Source organism: Mustela nigripes, chromosome 9, assembly GCF_022355385.1.
Source record: "Mustela nigripes isolate SB6536 chromosome 9, MUSNIG.SB6536, whole genome shotgun sequence".
NCBI classification, from domain to species: Eukaryota; Metazoa; Chordata; class Mammalia; order Carnivora; family Mustelidae; genus Mustela; species Mustela nigripes.
The window spans coordinates 3,654,678-3,674,877 of NC_081565.1; the positions used below are offsets into that span (position 1 = coordinate 3,654,678).

Consider the following 20,200-nt stretch of genomic DNA (forward strand, 5'->3'; position numbering starts at 1 on the left):
AGGTGACAGCCGAGATAAACCTGAAATCCACCAAACGGATCAGGCACGTTCTAGGAAGCATGGAGGGCAGGACAAGTGTAAGCCAGGAGAGCCAGTGGGCCGGAAGATTCTGGGTGGCACCCCTGCTTTCCCCAAGTCCCACTGACGGGCAAGCAGAAGCTGGCTGTGTGCGCGATGCGGCCATGCACGAGGGGGGCGTGCTGGGGCGGGGGTGGGGGGGCCCTCCCTGCTCCAGGCACGGAATTCAGGCTGAGGTGGTGGGTGGATTTTTGAGTCTGCGGAATGCCTACCCCCGTGCAGAGAGAAGTCACGTTCTAGTAAAACAGTTGCCATGTTTATTCCTACAGAAAATACATAATTCAGGAGACCCTTTTAGTTAACTCCCAAGAGGTCCATCTCCCCCAAAACGTACAACTGCTTTAAATAAAAACTTAATGTAAGTTTTAAATGGCAGCGGCACAAAATTCCCCGTAAGAACAGCTCAAACACTGACCCTGATCAGGAACAAAGAGTAAGTGAAACTAAGCAGCCATGATTATGAAAAACTTCCTTGACATGATCGCCATGTTTACCGCCTGGTCCCCGGGACGTGAGACAGCGACGGGCCATGTGACGTCTGAGCTGTGCAGCTCGCGATCCCCGTGCCGCCTGCTTCTCTTTCTGGAAAACCAATTCAATGTGCGGCCCCCGTATCGGGATCAACACTATCTTGAAATGACTGAGGAGAGAAAGCGAAGCAGGAGACTCCAGCAAAGACAGAATTAAGCACAGGAGACAAGACACAATCTGAACAGGAAACAGAAGCCATTTCAGGGCAGGCAGCTCGGAGGCGCCTCTGAAGGGCTCTGGGGGCCGGTGCCTGTGGCGGGGAGGAGGGGGAGAGGTGCGGGGGAGGGGGACCCACAGCGGTCTGCGGTTGTGTGTCTTGTCCACAGAGCAAGTTTTCTAAAGCAAGGACGAGAAGTCCTTCACTGAGGAATCATGACAGAGGCAGGAGTAAGTGTTAGAATAAAGGCGAAATAGCCAGCACGTAAGCGGAGTGAGAATCTCCCATTTTGTACTTCCTTCCTACGTCCCAGAAGGACGCACCATTTCCACACGTGGGCAGCACAGTCCTGTTGCTTAGCACCGAGCTCTAGGACGCTATTTTTGCAATCCAAGAACACTGTAATTCCCGAATGTCCATTTTTAATTTTAGATTTTAAGACCAATTAATGTCTAACGTCTCTGAACAGCCCACAGGAAAAGAGCTACATTCTAAGTATCAGGGACCCTTGCGGGGAAGAAATTCCTGGGCGCTTCTCCACGGAGCTGCCGGTGGCACTGGAGCACGAGCACCCGCACGCCGGGGCTGCCCGTCGCTTTCTGCAAGTTTTCTGAAAGTCTCTAGATGGCCTGCAGGTTCTTATAGCGGATACAACTGAAATGTCTGGACACATCAACATTAAAAACACTAGAAGTTTAAAGGAGAAAATATTCTTTTTCTTCTGTATACAAATATCTCATCTGGGCTACGACAGTCAGGAGCAGGAAGGTGAGAGCGCGGAGAGGAATCCCCGACCTCCCTGACAGGGCAAGGAGTCAGCACTGGAGATCCAATCACATGGGAGCTCATCAAAAATAAGTCACCATTATCTACTTACAGGAATCACCTGATCTTTTGACACATTAAAACCAACTTTAGTCTTGGCCTCGACCTCTTAAAAATACCGTTTTATGAACACGTTTTCAGTACGCAGCAGAGACGAGCCTCCGTGGGATACAGATCTGTGGCTGTTCGTGGGAACAAAGGATCGGGGTCAAGCGCCGTTTCGGACACGCGCTGTGTCTGCTGGCGCACGACCGCCCGGGCCCGTGACCCACGCTCTGCGGAGCCGCGGGGCAGTTCCAGTCCAAGGCAGGCATCAAAGCCCAACTCGGTCCAGCAGGGCCCTTACCCCTACTCTCCAGAAGAGATCATTCTGTTCCCAGAAATGACAGGGCATTCTTTCTGTTCAGGTTGCTTCAGTCAAAACACTTGAAAAGAAAGTGTTCCTCCCCGGGGGAGGAGTGGGGGGCTAGCGCTCCGCTCACAATGACTTACAATCTCTGCGTTCGGTCGTTTCAGAGATACCCCCTAGTCCCTGGAGACGAGACGGGACTTCAGAAAGGAGTTCCCAGGCCCTGTCTCCGCTCCCGAGGAGGCCGGCCCACGCGCAGGCCGGGCTCAGCCAGCACATCCCACGTCCTCAGCCCGAGGGGGTTTTCCGCCACGCAGCGCGCCCGTCCCGGCTCCCACCGCCGCCACTCAGAAGACGGGAGAATCGCAGAAAGGGCAGGGGCTCTGCAGTAGCCTCTTAATCCAGTCAGGATCTGCGAGAGAGAGACAAGCAGTACCCAGCGTGAGCTTCAGAGAGGGCAGGCGGCCGGGCTGCCGAGCCCGTGTTCTCAGACACGCCTCACTCCCGCGCTCCCGAGAGGCTGGAAGAAAGCGCGCTGCGCACAGCTACGTGTGTGGGGACATTTTCATGCCTCTGCGAGGGGATGGGAGCGCAAGGACCACGAGCGAGGGATTCACAAAGCTCCGTTTCTTTGGCTGAAAGGACTGAGCTTCGTTCCGAGGAGACATCCTTCCTATGCTGTTAATGTGCAAATCCCCTTTGATAAAATGACAGTAACGGTCCTTTTCTAGATGCGTGACTCGGACAGGCGCGACCGTACTGGGGCAACACCTTCTCCCGGTCCTGAAAAACCTGAAAAACCCCAGCGTGGCTACTGAAGAATGACTCCAGGTGTGTATGTGGACACTCTGCCTTAGCGACTTGTGTCTTTGTGTACCCTACCATCTGCAGACCTCCCATCCAAATATAACCTCTATCTGCCACCTAAAACAAGCTCTGGCATTTTCTTGAACAGACGCTCTGTCTGCAGGGACAGACGAGCCCCCTGCAGCCCTCCTCATGCGCTGAAATGCACGCGACCTGCTCCAGTTCTCATCTTTCAATGAGTCGTTGCTTCCTGACCATCCCGTCAAGAGCAGAGCGAGCCTGCCGTCCCGCACGGCCGTAGGCAAGGCCAGGCGAAGCCCGAGGCTGGGGAAGCACTCACCGTCCGGAGCCGGATGACGAGCAATGCTGTCGTGGAGCAAACACCTTCTGTATATCAAGCTCTGGCACGACTGGTAGGTTAAAAAGCACCTGAGAGAAGACAGACGCTATCATCAGGAGGAAGCCACGGACGATGGTACCGTCAACCCGCACACTAACCAGGAAAGCACAGAAAGAGTTCTCAAGCCTGTGGCAACCGCATATCCCTCTGCACAAAGCTGGCCAGACTCGCCCACATTTAGCAAGGGTCTGCATGCTGAACCAGGAGATAGAAAGCTTCCAATCCAGTCGGGGCAGCTTCTTTTTGGCCAATTGCAAGTCTGAGAAAGAGTTTATTCTGTCCATACTTTGAATTTTTAACATGTTAAAAAAGATGAACATGTATTATATGGAAAATTATTCTTGTATGTGATTTTTAAGATTAGGTGAAAGCACTATCTTTAAGAATCTGACAGTACAGTGGGGAAAACCTGAAAGATACAAAATTAATGGTGCAAAAAACGAGATGGGACATGAACAAATGTTCACAGGCTCAGTTCTATGCTGTGACCACTCCCTGAGCATCCACCGGGACCAGGCTAGTGAGGGAAGGGGAGACGCCAGGCGATGGCAGAGTGCACGGTGGGTTGTGGAGGTAAGGCTTCCCAACAGATCAGTTCTTCAGCTGAGTAACTAAGGAGCAGAGAAACACAGAGAGGAAGGGGGTGAGGGGAAAGAGTGCAAGTAGGGGGACCTCGAGAAAAGACTTGGGTATTACAGGAAGAAAGGCTACACCAGAGTGAGAGCAAGCACCCATTCTCCCATGGAGAAATTACACTGAGACCTTCCAGCATTAACTCCATCCAGCAAATGTGAAGATAATTTCTGTGGAAGAACCCATCAAGAGACAATGGTGCACCGTGGTGACACATGTGAACTCTGGAGCCCGACTGCCAGGCTCTCAGTGCTGCGGTCACCAGCTGGATGACCCTGGGCAAATTATTCATGTCCCCCAGGCCCCCCTTTCCTCACCTGTAAAAACAGAAACGACTGCAGTGCCCCCATGCATGCTTGCTGTGCTCAACAGATGTTAGGTGTTACTACTACAAGCCTACTACTATTACAAACTTGCTTCCCATTCGTCCCCTAAAAATCAAATTAGAAAAAAGCATAAGAACACAGTAAAATTCCGAAGAAATCCAAGTATCTATCAACAAGGAAGTAAATAACAGAACGTCTGTACTGGGAAACCCTCTACAGCCACTGGAAATGGGGTCTAGGAGCGCTTGGGTGACTCGGTTGAGTCCGACTTGATTTTGGCTCAGGTCATGATCGGCTCCACGCTCAGCAGGCAGCCTGCTTGAGATGCTCTCTCTCTCCCTCTGTCCCTGACCCTGCTCACACCAGCCCCCTCTAAAGTAGACCTATCTTAAAAAAAAAAAAAAAAAAAAAAAAAAAAGGATCTACGTAGTAATGTGAAAAAAATGTCCACAATATTTTGAGAAGAGAATTGTCAGGTTGATAAGATAGGATGTGCAGCAGGATGCCTGGGTGGCTCTTGATTCCGGCTCAGGTCATGATCTCAGGGTCCTGAGGCTCTGCACACAGCACAAAGTCTGCCTGAGGACTCCCTCTCTCTCTCCCCCCACCCCCCCCACCTCTCCTCCTGCTCACATGCTCACTCCCTCTTTCGAATAAATACATCTTCAAAAAAAGGAAAAGATGAAGTGTAGCACAATCCTGTTTCTGTTAAAAATAAATTAAAAAAATTAAATGGGTGGGGGCGCCGGGGTGGTGCAGTCGGCTGGGCGTCCAGCTCTTGGTTTTGGCTCAGGTTGTGATCTCAAGGGCGTGACACCGAGCTGCGTCTGCTGGGGCTTCTCTCTCCCTCACCCCTCCCCACTGAGAGCACACATTCTTAAATAAATAAATAATTTTAAAAGATTAAATGGGTGCCTACCATGGACCAGGCATTGTTCTAGGAACAGCTGTGGACAAAACAAGCTTCTCTGTCCTCATGGAGCTTTCTACTCCAGAGGAGGGGGAGAACCAGGAAGTAAAGCATCTGTGAAGTGGTGATGGCCACTTGGGAGGCCAATATGGCAAGGAAGAGCAACTCGAAACACTAGGGCATGCCAGGGGGTGCTAGCAGGGCACGCCGGGGGGTGCTACAGTGCTGGCAGTGTGGCCACGAAGGCAGGCTAACTGATAAAGGGGCACTTGAGGAAGCCATGCGGCCACCCGCTGGGACAGCAATCCAGGCGGACACCCTGAAGTAGGAGAGGCGCCTTGTACACGTGTGGAACCATGAGGCCGGTACGCGGAGAGTGACGTAAGCAAGGCGGGGAAACGGGAGATGAGGTGAGCGCGGGGCCGGGTTGTGCAGCTCTGATCACTAAAGGGATTCGGGCTTTTACTCATCAGGAATGGGCGGCCTCCGGAGCGTTCTGAGCAGAGAGGGGTGGAGTGGGTGAATCTTAGCAGGCTTCGCAGCCGTGGCCACGCGGCACCCGGGCTGGAGGGCAAGGGAGGCAGCGGGAACCCCTGTGGGGAGGGAACCACAGAAATCTGGGCGAGAGTGTCTCACGCGAGGACTACAGAGGTGGAGGCAGTGAGGAAAGGCTGGATTCGCATCTGAAACCCCTCTGAATCTTCCAAGCAGAGACCGTGAACAGGGGACCGGCAGAAAAGCAGACGGTCCACGACTGCCAAGGAGTGTTGACAAAAGAGAAGCAGGTCCACAATGGACATCAAGGAGACGGGAGAGAATCAGGAAAGACAACGGAGAAAGAGGCAGAGGCGAGGGGAAAGCCAGGAGATGAAGGGGCTGCGGGGAGGAAGGGGGAGCAACCGCGGTGTCAACGCAGCTCCCGGGTCTCTAAAACCCGAGCACACTGAGCTGCCCTCTTACCGTGACACGGGACGGTAAGAGAAGGAAGACCTCCACCTTCAGTATAAAGTTAAACCAAAAGAAGTGCATTCGCTCTTCTTTTGTAGTCCATTAGCTTAAATAGGTACTACTTTTGTAGCAATTTTTAAAAATTTAATGCTACTTCAAAGGAAAACAGTATTATCAAAATAAAGAAATCCCTCTTGGAGCACCTGGGTGGCTCAGGTGGTTAAGCCTTGGTCTTCAGCTCGGGTCCTGATCTCAGGGCCCTAGGATCAGGCCCCACATTGAGCTCTCTGCTCAGTGGGGAGTCTGCTTTTCTCTCTTCCCGTTCATGATCTCTCTCTCTCTCTCTCTCTCTCAAATAAAATCTTAAAAACAAAAACAAAAAAACACCCTATCTCAAGCAGTAAAAAAAAATCCTCTAAAAGAGTGTCCTGCCTAACTCAGACTGATAAAGTCTACATCTTGTTTTCTAACAGCGGCGTTTCTCCAACCCAGTGGCACAGGCACATTATTCTGGACACACACTACCCAGGGGCTTGCACTATACAAAAGTGGACAATGAGCGAAAACACGGCTGGCTTACAGCGAACGGCTTACCGGAGCCAAATGTGGCCGTTGGAGCAGACTGCCTGCTTGCGGTCTGTGAACGGCAAAATCTCTCTGCACAGACTGCAGTGCTCAGGGAAAGTCTGTTTGTTCATCTTCTTTGAGATGTGTCCGATCAGCACCTAGTGGGACAAAGCAGTAGCAACACTGAGCGGCGCTGAGTGCGAGGCTTCGCAGAAGCAGACCGGGGGACGACAGAGAACGCGGTGCGACCCCGGGCTCGGAGGCCTGCATTTCCACGCGGGCTGGTCATACTGTCTGGAAGCAGCTAAGCTAGACCCTCACCGTGGGTGGACCGGCTGAGGAGGATAGATTCATTTGGTGACCCTGTGACAACAGGGTGAACCCCAACAACTAAAGAAAAAACTACTGAAAACAAAAACCTTATCACTTGCCTTGTTTTAGCAGCTCCTGAAACACGGAGTTCAGAGTTCTACTGGAAGACCAAGTAGTTAGGTCTTCTGTAACGTGACTTTAAGAAGGAAAAGCATCATCTCTATGGGCCAAGTATTATGTGAAATTCTAACTTTGTAGAATTGTACAAACGTCCATTCTTATACAAAATTGTACAAAATACAAAATGCTTATTCTAAGACAGGCTTGCAAATATAACCAGGATTTTGAAAGATAATTCCCCTTTCTGCCAGCCCCAGGACCCGTGAGCAACCTAGTCCAGCAGCCCGCAGCTCGTGGTCCACTGAGCCCCATCGCAGAGGCAGGGTGGGCCCCGCTATGGCCCTGGGACTGGCAGAGAGAGAGGCCGACAGGGCAGGCTCTAGACCCTGGCCCTACTTCAGAATCGCTATTTTCTGCCTTGATTATTAGGATTATACCACTTTAAAAATGGAAGTCTAAAACACGCTGCTCTACTTCATTATTTGGTTGAAAAAACCTTCACTGGCTATGTCATTCGAAGGTACGGGGTACACCAAGCCTTAAGGACTCTCATCTTACGAGGAGACAACGTCCTTCGACGTTTTTAAACCATTTATACGTTAAGTTCTCGCAGAGGAACTCTCTGCTTCAACCATTCACTGAAATTAGTTCACTGAAGTTTTGAGGGTTTCTTAATAGCTCAAAATGAGTGTCTTAACTACGCTGTATATAATTTACAAACTTAAAGCCCACTGGCTTTGGCCTTCTGTTTTTTCAGCCTTAAGAGTTCTAATCAATGATCCTTCCAGCAGGGACCACCACACTCCCTTCTCTTCCAGAGAGCCCAAATATCCTGGTACCGGTGCCATGGCAAAATCTGCTTAGAACTGCTCTAAGAGAGACGCGCTCCAACTTTACATGAGGAAGAACTGCTTCTAGGTGCTCTCACCAGCCTCGCCCAGCAGGCCCTCCTGTGTCAGAGCAACTCACACATCCCCAAAGGGGATGTCTCCCCAAAGGGGATGTCTCCCCAAAGGGGATGTCTCCCCAAAGGAGACATTCCTTCCAACACAGCAAATACTGGTTCTTGGGGGGGACAAAAATTCTTACCCTTTTTATGCAGAAAGTACATTTAGGCAGTATCTACCACAAATATATACAAAATATAGCTGTGGAACTATTAAAATGTCACAGGCAGGAACAATTACGAAAAAAAGGTCTAAAAAGGCCGAGGGGGGGGGGTGGCAGCGGTAATAAACACCGCTGGTCTAACGGCACTGACACACCAGGCAGTGTGAGAATCTCACAAACAGTGCGTAATCACTAGTATGTCAGTGCACTAGGTGTGGAAAGGTTCATTTCGTGCACATGGTGGGATTTTTTTGGACATGAAATGCAGTGTTTCTACTCCAAACTCGGTTCTATCGATAAGCAGAGGCATCATCTTCCCTTCTTCAAACTGGCTCTGCTGGAGCCTCGGGACTGCTGGCCGTCCCCGCATTCACGCCACACGTGGACAACTGCCTAAGCTGTCACCGCCAACTCGCACCTCCTATTTCCTAAAATGTTTTGTCAGTCTTTCACAGCCTCTTGTGATACTCCCTCTAGGTCCTGTGAAACAGTGATCGCCAGGAAACTTTTCACAATGGTCTGCTGTGTGTGGTCTGCACAATTCGAGACCACAATGAAACAATTTTTAAAAGCTTTCAAAGATGGAAAATTAGTTACATGAAAATCTCCTGTGTGTAATGATTTCAGGGGTGGGGACACACACACACACACACACTTTCCAATAAGAAAATGCAACAAGGAATTTGTGAGTGGTTTAATGTTAGGCAAGAAGATATTTTCATTTTAGTGCCTTCAATTTTAAGCAAGACTTTAGGCAGTGAGAATAAGTGTCAATCTTAACAGTAGTAAGGAACACAGGCTTTTGTGGTTTTGAATATTTTAGTATAAAATAAAGTATGTTCCTTGAAACAAGTTCTTCAGGATTTTGTTGTTGGTGGTGGTGGTGTTCTGGAGAATTTTAGCGGCTGTTCGTTCACAAAGAAAGGTTCCCTGATACCAGGATAACAATGAGCTACATAAAGTTAAGTGGTTTCTTTTCCACAGGAATTCTCAGAATCCTTAGAAGGATAAGGTGCACTGGGACCCTCTAAGAGGTGGACGGAGTGTTATGGCATTTCCTCAAGCTTGGAACCCTGGTGTTCTATCAGGGAACTTGAATTCTGTGGAATACATTTTGGATAAGACTCTAAGATGCTTATAAATCAAGATCAAGATTATGCCCAGTTTTTGTAAAAATAAACATTGTGAGTAATCATTTGCTTCCTTGAACACGCCCTCCCTGACTGTATCAAAGATCTCAAGTCCTCCCAAGTGTCACCAATCCCTGTGCTGTCGCCAGTGCTGACCCCCAGACCCCCAGAACCTGTGCAAACAGGAAGGAAAGAAAGCAGGGTGTCACTCTTCCCCTGCTGTGACCGCCCAGTCACATACTACTCGCTAACTGAAGCCTCGGCCAGCTCATCCCGGGCCTGGGGATCTCGGCCCGCCCACAAGTCTTGCCTGTCAGTGAAGGCTGTGGTGACTGGAAGTATTTCCTGTGTGATCTGAATGTGTCCCCTGCATTAATCCGTGTTCTCTATTTATTCTCCTGCACCTCATGCCAACCAACTACCTACAAAACATCAAAGCGAATGCCACGTAGACCATTTCTCCCTCATGAAGAAAGCAGATCTTTTGCGGTTTTAGCATTTCTGCTGAGAAAACACCTACCCGTGCCGTTCGGTCATCACATTCCTCGTCAGACATCAGGAAGTTACAGAGGCCTCGAGTGGGGATGCTAGTGTTTTCTGTGATCCAGGTATGCAGGTACACCTCCCCTAAGACTCGCTTCATGTGCTCCCTGGTCAAGTGCATTTCCACAGCTTCGATCTTCCCTTGGATCTCCAGGAGCTTCTCTTCCATCGGCTCGCGGCCCCCGGCATCTCCAGTCTGGGTCAGGGAGTCGTCGGCGGGGTCCTCCGCGTCGCCCTCTCTGCCCTGCCGGTTCGCCTGCTTGGAAGACGTGCCTTCCTCCTGCTGCTCTTCCTCGGCATTGCCCATCCCAGGGGAGTCAACCAATGAGATTTTGGAGTCCTCGTGGGTGGGTTTCCATAATGCTTCTGAAGGGGTTTTCTGCATGGACTGATATAAAATCCTCAGGAGGAAGAGTTTGAAACGCCAAAAATAGGTGGCTCCGCTGCTTTCAATCTTTTTTTCCAAAGCTTCTTGTAAAAACTGAGGGATATGTTTATCCTTTAAAATCTTCCAGCGCACAAGGTCTATTAAATCCACCTGCTTGAAGAGATTTTGAACGGAAGATTCCAAGAGCTGAGCAGCTGCCTCTTCAAAGGTTTTGAGAGTAACAAACTGGACCTGGTGGTTCTTGTTCACGGGGTGGAGGCCGTTGACCATGCCCTCGGTGGTGATGACAGCCAGGTATGCGCCGCAGGGGCTCACTGCTATCCCGTGTGTCCTCACCGAGCCGAACACATCCGAGAGTTTAATTAACTGGTGTTCAAACTTTAATGCGACATCGGTGAAAATGGGAATCAGCTGCCTCACCTTCCCGTCGCTGGAACAGGTATATACGGTTCCATTCTGCTTGTCTGCAGTCATGGAGACAATCGGCAGTGAGTGAAGGCCTGTGACGTGGGAATTGTGGACGTTGAGACCTGCTTTGGAGATCAGGAGAAGACACCAAAACACGTAGGATCCCCGTGCAGCCACCACTAAGCTACAGCTGCACTTCTGGTACGGGTGGTAAAGTGGAACACATTTAATGCTGTGCACGGGCAACTGGTCCATTTCTTTCCACAAGACAACGGGCTGCCTTAAGGTGAAATAGCCTTTAACTGCTTTGAGATTGACAGGAAGAATTTTTACAGGTCCAAAAGCACTCCCCACAATAAGGCCGCTCATTTTCCGATTATTGTGCTCATATTCCCACCAAAACAAAACACTAGGAGAGTTGATCCCTGACTCAATCGTGTTGCACGAAGAGATGGATTCCTTCCCTACAAAGGGCAGCTGAAACTGCCACACAGCAATGTTACCGTTCTCGAAGAGGACTGCCAGGAGCACACTGCCCACATCCCGGCACTCGTTGTTATGCTTGACCTGCTGCGTGGTACAGATGCCCGACCACTCCATCCGGACTGGGGTCTGCATGCTGTGCCTCCTCTGAAACTCCGCGAAGTCCCCGAGATTCCCCTCTGGAGCCTCACTTTTAGAGAGCCGGTAACTGGTCTCATAGAGTCGTTCTCCATAAATCTCAGTCAGATCAACCAGCTGGACCCACTGCAGTCTGTTGAGGTTCGCCTGGATGGTCAGGCGGTTGTCCATGGTCAGTGCTGCCAAGAGGCACCGGCCGTTTGCATCGCAACCCATGGGGGACCAGCTGGTATACTTGAATCCTCTCATCGGTGGCAAGGCCTTCCCCTCAGGGTTGAACACCCTATCCAACATGAAAGTCTGACTGACTGTGGGGTCTTTGGAGGTGGCAAATTTCTCCTTACACTCAGCAACCTCTGCTTTTGAGCCAACCTGAAACAAAGAGATACAAAAACTCTCAGATAAATACTGCACTCTAGGAGGAATACATGGACATTACTTAGGTACTTAATCAGTTAGTACTTAGGTACTAACTGATTAATCAGTTTTAACTGGGCCACATTAATATACACAGAATTTTGTATCAATTCCGTTAATTTTGAAAGACATACATTTAAAAGATCAAGTACATGTCTGAAAGGAAACAGGTACTTACTGGGAAAGTAAAAATTTTCTCAAGGATTAGAATACATGTCGCCATTATTGAAAGCCTGGCTCCCACACTCTTCTTAGAACTGCCACGAACAGCAGCCGTCACAGGGACGTACTTGATCCCTAAGTCAACACAGCACTTCGCTGACCTAGTCCTAAAGCCATAGATACGTGACATATTCATGAAAACACACCTCCGCATACATCGTTGATACAACTGGGTATCTGGGTTTTTACAACGTCTTTGTGCTACAAATGTCAGTTTTAAGTCTCCATTTAAAATTTCACTTAGGGATCATGCTGAAAGGCCACTTCCAACTGTTCTGTCTGCTGCTTCCATAGAATAACGTCCACTCCGATTAAACCACTTGCCATTCCTTGAGTACTCCGTCCTCGGCCTCCCGTGGCCCCTAGTCTGGGGTGCTGCTCTCCTGTCTAAATCCCATCCGTCCTACCAGACCTAATCCTCTCTCTGAAGCCTTCGGAGATCTTTCTGGCTTTCTCCCATTTCTCCTTCTCCAATTCTGTGCCACATACCAGCGCGGCTGTTTATTTAGTGCCTGGTTGTATGATGGCAAGCTCTTCAAAGGAATTTTAAAGGAACATTAATGACAAAGGAAGAGACAAATGACCAAAAAACAGTGATCTGGAGCCAGGAAGACTAAAGCCAAAATAAAGCATAAGTCAACTGAACCATGTCTTCTGAGATGTGCAAAGCAGGAAGAGAAAAACACTTGACCCTACTGTCCTTAGGGAAATTGACCCAGAGCAAGAAAGCAGAATCATTCAGATTTAGTGACAATCTCCTTTTATGTAGAAGCTGATCTTCAAACTGGAAAGGGTAGTTATTACACAATTACAAAGGAATTCAAGCCTAAGACATATATGGATATAATAAAAATCACGTTAAATGAGTTTAAGTCCCCAAGCCCAGAGGAATTACACTCTAGGACACACAGGATAAACCTGGAAGATACTGAACTCCAAATGACTGACGAGTCTTTGATAAAGCTTGGATAACTGGAAATGTGTCAGAAAACCAGAGTACAAGAAACACTTTTAAAATATCTCCTAAATGAAAAATAGGTAACAAATACTACAGACCATAAAACCTGCTAGGGAATAAAATCCCTCAGTTGTTAACAAAAGAAAGGTTTGTGAGGCGCCTGGGTCGCTCAGTTGGTTAGGTGTTTGACTCTTAGTTTGGGCTCAGGTCATGATCTCAGGGCTGTAGGATGGAGCCCTGTGCTAGGCTCTGTGCTCAGCGGGGAGTCTGCTTGGGATTCTCTCTCCCTCTCCCTGCTCCCTCATGATCGCATATGCTTTCTCTTTCTCTCTCTCTCTCAAGTAATTATCTTTTTTTAAAATAAAGATTGACTTATTTGAGAGAGAGAGAGAGCATGCACAAGCGAAGCCGGTTCAAGCGGGGGTGGGGGGATTCAGTGGGAAAGAGAGACACAGACTCCCACTGAGTAGGAGCCAAGACGCCAGGCTGGATCCCAGAATCATGACCTGAGCCGAAGACAGATGCCTAACTGACAGAGGCACCCAGATGCCCCTAAACAAACAAACAAACAAACAAAAAAAGTTTGTGCAGACAGACGTGATCATTAAAAACCAGCATAGGATAACTGGAAAAATCTAATCTTATTCTCTTTTCTGCTGGAATTGCTAAATGACATAAGTAGTACAGAAAGGTAGATATAAAGGTATCCAACAAATGAGTCAGATGACTAACTTTTCCTAAACTGTGTTACATAGAACATTACTCCCCTAAATTGTCTCTTGAAAAAGAGTTCTGTGGCCACCTAAGTCTTGGGAACATCGTAAGTTACACATCATTTCTCCGTGAAGGCTCTCAGGAGCACATTAAATGCCTTGGCCAGGGAGCTTCTGACTTAACCAGTTTTCCAAACATTTTAAATTTTTATTTATTTTTAAAGATTTTATTTACTTATTTGGCAGACAGAGATCACAAGTAGGCAGAAAGGCAGGCAGAGAGAGAGGAAGGGAAGCAGGTTCCCTGCCAAGCAGAGAGCCCGATGCGGGGCTTGATCCCAGGACCCTGGGATCATGACCTGAGCCGAAAGCAGAGGCTTTAACCCACTGAGCCATCCAGGCGCCCCCCACCCAAACTTTTTTTTAAACAATAAAACTTTGTCGGGTGGTATCATCCTATATTTTCCTAAAGAATACTCTGAAAATGGTGTCTTAGGCAGTATATTTTGATTTTGAAAGGCATTTAAGATAGCCTCTTAGATACACCTATGGACATGCCAGTGAAATAGACTGGAAATCCCAATTAAACAGAGGTGCAGCTGGCTAGCCTGTTAATAAAATAATGCTAATCAAAGCCCAGAGCTTTGTATGGGTAGATAAAATCTGAAGTATTACACAGAAGCACAGCATAATGACTAAAAATGCCAGACTACCTGGGTTCAAATCCTGGCTCTATCACATATGAGCTCTGTAACCCTGCACAAATTACTTAAACCTTCTGGCCCTAATTTTCTCATTCATAAAAAGAACACAATAATATATGTGTCACAGAGTTAGGAAAGTTAAATAAGTCAATATAAATAAAGCATCTTTTAAGTAGGCTTCATGCCCAACTTGAGACTTGAACTCACCACCCTGAGATCAGAGTCCCTACAGGCTAAGCCGCCCGATACCTGTACAGCATCTATTAATAAGGGTCAGTAGCTGTTAGTGAGGAGGAGAGGGACACTCTCTGGGGATTAAGTACAAGTTAATGAGCCCTAATAAAGTATGTAAAACGCAGAGTAGACATGAAATTGTCCACCAGATAAAGGGTAGATATAAAATCACCAAATCAATAATCCTTAGGACAGGTAAATGTACTACAAAGTTACTCTAGGACTAGGAGTAAACTTGACAGGACCTATACCCCAGAACAGCAGCAGAGGATGGCATAAAAGAAACACATGGTCCTGCTCACTGTAGGAAGAATCCTTGACAGGATAGAGAAAATCTTGGATCTCAACAGCAGGGAAAACCTGAATGGTTTTGTGTAGCAATTGCTGATGTATTAGTTTGAAGGAGTCCAGTGCCCCTCCTTTTAAGTCTCCATGTCACAAAACCAGCCATCAATTAAAACATGTGCTCAGATGGCCAAGGAGTACACTACATAGCAGTCCAGTTCCCAGAGGACCACACCCAGCCAGTCATTGAATTACAGACTACTGTTTTCAATTGGCCATTATGACTACTAATAGCTAATTCCTTCGTAAGCACCTAATGAACGGAAATTCACTTGAAGCTATTCTACAGGAAGCTTCTTGAAGGCAGGTGTAAGATTCCAAAGATAGCCAACAGTTATTTAACTTAATGTGGATGGAGTTAATGCTTTCTAACAAGCCTGAAAATTCATGCAGAGTAAACTTAGTCACTCAAATTTTATTAGAATTTGGAATTGTATCCAATTAGATGAGTCACTAAATCAGCAGTCCAATGGGCAGAAAAATTGCAAATTACTCTTAAATTACAATTTTACTGCTTTTCATATCATTCACTTACATCGTTCTCCTTGGTACCATGTAACTTCGGTGTCCAGGACAGTAACTTGCAAATGGCAGATATTTGAACTACCATGAAACTGCACATTCTCCTGAAATTCATAATCTAAATAATGGGATCCCAGAGCAAAAGCTTCAGAGGGGCTGAGCATCTAGCCTTCTAGCAGGGCCCTACAGTGAACTGATCCAGGCTGCAGAATGGCCGCCCACCTTTCATGTCAGAGCCAAGGCAAGCTGGACAGTACAGAGCTGCTGAAGTCCCTAGGCACTGCCAAGGGTAAAGCCATCAAAGTACTGATACAGACTTCTTTACATTCCTACCACTGCGGCCCTGATATACCCGACAGAGGCCTCTTTCAGAACCGCAGGGACGGCTCAGCATTCACTCACCAAATGCTCCTAGTCTGGGGAGACTGCAACTGATGGATGGTTTGTGTGACACGCATACCGAAGAACGGTACGCAAGGGGAAGGTGCCACTCATTAACTTCCAAGCGAGCCACTAATTACAAGCGGCATACGAAAGATTTCCTATTACTTATTAGACAGTTGCACAACCAATGAGTCCAGTTTTTATCAGAGTATTATCTTCACATCCACAGCTACAGTACTGATGGAGCCCCTGCTTTCTTCATATCTGCATGACAGAGTTTATCACTTCAAGTATCTACAGGCTGCCCGTGTACTCCCTCAGCCCCTCCCCACCCCTTGTGCACACGCCTTCTTTCTTTCCCTAAAAAAAAAAAAAAAAAAAAAAAAGTCTAAACAACACAGGTTTTATCATCATCCTTGTATAGACAGGCCTATATTGCTGTGCCAAAGCCCAAATTCGTACCCTCTATTTTAGACTAACCTTAATCATCGTCTTCTGGCCCCCCCAGATTCATATTGCTGAACCATTCCAGGCCAGTCCATGCTCATGAGACTGTTACAGCACCTTTGGGCTTCCTAGACTGAAGCCAACTTCTTCAGACTGACCTTCGGAGTTCCTAAGTTGGCCTCACCTCACTTTCCCTCTCTAGAAGAGATTGTCTGTTGACCCATCATTACTCACACAAACGATAAAGTATGTCTACGACTTAATCACGTATGTGAGTCAGATGGACACCTCGCTCCTGCTACCCGGATGCCCCTCTGCTCCTCTTACAAGACAAATCCAATGTTCTCTCAGGTCTCCTTCAGATTCACCACCAGGTAACACTCCCTGATTAAGGGTCTCCCCTCATTATTCCTGCCATTCTTTAAATTCTCTCTGCTAGGGACGCCTGGGTGGCTCAGTCGGTTAGGCATCCCAACTCTGTTTCAGCTCAGATCATGATCTCAGGGTCGTGGGATTGAGCCCTGCGACAGGTTCTGCACTGAGTACAGAGCCTACTTAAGAGCCTCTCCCTCTCCCTCTGCTCCTTCCCCCACTTGAGAAATCCTCTCTGCTGGGGCACCTGGGTAGCTCAGTCAGTTAAGTGTCTGCCTTTGGCTCGGGTTATGAGCGAGCCCCAGATCCGTCTCTCTGCTCAGCAGGGAGCCTGATTCTCCCTCTCCCTGTCACTCTGCCTACTTGTGTTCTCTTTCTGTCAAGTAAATAAACAAAATCTTTTAAAAAAATTAAATTGAAAAAAAATTCTCCTTGCTAAATCATTAAATCTGGACCACGTTGGACACACAGTTCAAGTTTTCTCTAGTTTGTGTACACACGAACATCCTTAGAAATGGTAAGGCTATTCCTTTTAAGCTACTTTCTTCTGCCTCCATCTGTTTCTCAAGTTCACATTATTAACAATATCTGTCTACCTGATGCGGTTACACTCGAGCCAATTTGTTCATACCTTCTCCAAGAAGATTTTCAGGGTTTAGTCCTATCAGTCTACCAGTGATTTAATGCAACAACAAACTGTTTGTTTAAAACGCTTAAGTGTGAGACGCCTGGGTGGCTCAGTCTGTTCAGTGGCTGCCTTCGGCTCAGGTCATGATCCCAGCGTCCTGGGTTCAAGTCCCACATCGGGCTCCTTGCTCAGCGGGGAGCCTCCTTCTCCCTCTGCCTCTGCCTGCCTCTCTGCCTCCCTGACAAATAAATAAAAATAAAATCTTAAAAAATAAATAAATGTAAAACGTTTAAGTGTGCTAAAGATATAAAAAGGGGGTGTGGGCTCCCTGCTCCCTACCCACTGCTAATGATTTCATGTCTAAAATGGCAGTGCAGAAAAAGTTTTAAAACCTTCCACTTTCAAATAAATACATTCGCTGGGCGTGGATATACACCTTTACAGTGCTTATCACCACCTGATATTACAGTCGTACTTGTTCATGACTTGCCAAAGAATGTAAGCTCCATGAAGGCAGGCACTTGGCTTGGTACGCTGCTTTATTTCCAGAACCGCGGTCAGCACCTAGCTCATACACGGTGCTATTCAAGTATCCGGGGAACGAATAAATGCACACTCCTTATAGATCACATACACGCAAAAAGATTTATAAAGGAGACAGGAAACGTTTTTATACTTTAAAACCATTAATGAAGGATATGACTTACTATCTGGGAAAAAAAAAAAATAAATTCGAAGATAGTGATACTAAAACAGTAAAACTAGGCACCGTAAAGTTCTGAAAGCAAACTTGGCTTCTATGAAGCTGAAAACACTAAATGTACACAGAGGCCCTGAAATCCGAGAACCGCATTTATTTCCGAAAGCTTTTCCTTCCATGCCAATCCCAAAGATTTCCCGCTGTGAAAGGAAAACCCTGGAATCCCCGGCTGCTCGAGGCGAGAAGGAACACTCATGCACTCAAGTCGCTAGAGAAGGCCCAGATGGTCTTCTCCAAAGCAGGAGCGGCACGGGAGGAGGGCACGTCACAGTAAACAAAGCCGGACGAGGGCCCAGGGAGTCGGTTCCAAACAATGGGAGCCACCGTAGAGGCGAGGTCTGGGGTTGGGTCAGAGGGGGCGGAGTCTCAGAAGGCACCACCGAGAGTCATCGCAGTGGGGCAGGCGCCGGGGCCAAGCGAGGACCTGGCTCCGACGAAGGCTCGGGGGATACCTGTGTGCGTCGGAAGGGGGTGGGTGGTCCGGAAAACGGGGCGCGAACCGCTGCGGTTTTCTGTTTTTAAATTCGGCGACCCCGGCCCTCAGCCCCCCAGCGCGGGATGCGACGACGGGACTCCCCGGAATGGGCGCAGGCCAAGACTCCCCAGGGACCGGTAACGCGGCCGCGGGAGGGAGGCAGAAGCACCCCCTGGACCTGCTGGGGTCCGGGGGGTGACTTACTTTGAGGAGGCAGCTGTTGAGGGGAGCGGGCACCGAGGTGCGGTGGATAACCAGGTCCTGGCCCGGGTTGTGCACGTCGCAGATGAGCTCCAGCACAGCGATGCTCCGGGCCGTGGACACCGACACGCGGTGGTCCTCGGACCAGGCCAGCGGCTCTAAGCCGCTCACCGCGTACTGCAGCTTCACGGCCGGCTCCCGCCGACTCACCAGGAACCGGAACGCGGCACTGGGCCCGGGGGCCGCGTCTGCCGCTGGCTCCTTCCCGCCCGCCTCGCCGCCCCCCTCGCCCTCCTCCTCCTCCGGCGGCGCAGGCCCGTCGGCCGCGGGCCCCACCCGGGCCTTGTCGGCCGCGCTCATCTCCTCTCAAGTGCAGAGGCCGGGGTTCCGGGGCGCGCCAACCCCGCGCCGCCGCCCGGTTGCCGCCTCTTGCGCCGCCGCCGCCGCCGCCACCGGGCCCCGGCGCCCTCCGCCGCCGCTTTCTCCCCTCAGGCCCCGAGCGCCGCCGAGCCAGGAAGGACCCCGCCGTTGCTAGGCGACCCAGCCCTGCCAGGTGGCCAAGGCGCTGCCTGTCTAGAAAACGCGCCTCCTCGGTGGGCGGGGGGGAACGGAGGAGCGGCCGGGGTGGGCGAGGGGAAGGGGGCCGCGAGGGCTCCCTCTCCGGGCGACCAAGCCCCAGGCCCCTGTGGAGACCTCCCGGGCAAGGAAAGCGCCGAGGCCGCGGTGGCCCGGCAGCAAGCGACGGAAACGGTGGCTGGGCGGCACGCGGCCCCGTGTTTCTAGACGCACTCGGAGAACTTCACCAGCACCAACTCCAGGGCTGGGTGTCCCGTGGCATCGCCCGCCGCGGGGCGGGCCGCGAGGGGCGCCGAGCGGAGCGGCCACCCCGTCCCGAGTCCCCGGCGCCGTGGCCCCTGGGCCCTTAGGGACCCGGAAGGGGCGCGGCCGCAGGAGCCGGCGGGGCAGCTACGCGGGGTCCTCGCGCGCCGCCCACGTGGGGCCGAGGCGAGCCCCGGGCCGGGCTCCGCAGGTCCGGCCGCGCCCGCGGGTGCCCGCGCCCGCCCGCGTCCGCCCGAGCCCGCGCGTCGCCGAGCGCCATGGCAGCGGCCGGCGGGCTGCGCCTCCACGGCGCGGAGTCCCCGGCCGGCGGCCCCGGGACGCTCTCCGGACCCCGCCGGGCCCAGGCGAGGCGGGTGAGTTCCGGCCTCTGGGCGGGTTCCGAGCTCCCGACCGAGGTCCGGGGGAGGTGGGCTTGTCTAGCAGCTTCGGGAGAAGTCGCTGAACGGCACGTGTCTGGGCGCGGAGCGCTGCGCCGCCGGGGCGCTCCGGGCGGCCGCGGAGCCGGGGTGGAGGGGCGGCTGCCGGCTCGGGCTGCCGGTCGGAGGGCCCCGGCGGTCGCGTAGGGGATGGGAGCGGACTGCCGCCGGGGGTGCCAGCCGGGGGTGCCAGCCGGGGGTGCCCGCCCGGACGCCTGCTAGCCACACCTCCTGACTTCTCTCACCGCCGGTGCCTCGGAGGAAGGTCGCTCGGTGCCGGAACGGGGGCCGGAGCCTAGAGGCCTCCCTCGAGGACTTTCCGAAATGGCATGGATTCTCACCCACGTGCGGCGGGGAGGAACACGGAGCGTCCGTATCACCCGCTCCCTGGGGAGGGGA

The 20,200-nt window shown here is 50.5% G+C and overlaps 2 protein-coding genes across 5 annotated transcripts in view; one reads left to right on the forward strand and one right to left on the reverse strand.

The window, feature by feature from the left end:
• Positions 1 to 318: 318 nt before the first annotated feature.
• On the reverse strand, positions 319 to 19,529 carry GTF3C4 (general transcription factor IIIC subunit 4). Its single transcript, XM_059410462.1, has 5 exons — positions 18,549 to 19,529; positions 9,724 to 11,535; positions 6,559 to 6,689; positions 3,088 to 3,176; positions 319 to 2,352 (listed from the first exon to the last, which is right to left on the reverse strand). The coding sequence occupies exons 1-5, from the start codon at positions 18,903 to 18,905 to the stop codon at positions 2,288 to 2,290; spliced, it is 2,454 nt and encodes an 817-aa protein (XP_059266445.1). The 5' UTR covers positions 18,906 to 19,529; the 3' UTR covers positions 319 to 2,287.
• Positions 17,756 to 20,200, forward strand: part of DDX31 (DEAD-box helicase 31) — a 70,921-nt gene continuing 68,476 nt past the window's right edge. The window contains exon 1 of one of the 4 annotated variants that reach the window (XM_059410456.1): positions 17,756 to 18,340. In XM_059410456.1, coding sequence (XP_059266439.1) covers positions 17,909 to 18,340 — 432 coding nt within the window. In that variant the 5' untranslated portion in view covers positions 17,756 to 17,908. Of the gene's footprint in view, positions 18,482 to 20,200 lie in introns of all 4 variants that reach the window. The other 3 variants (XM_059410459.1, XM_059410457.1, XM_059410458.1) reach the window with 3 other exon arrangements.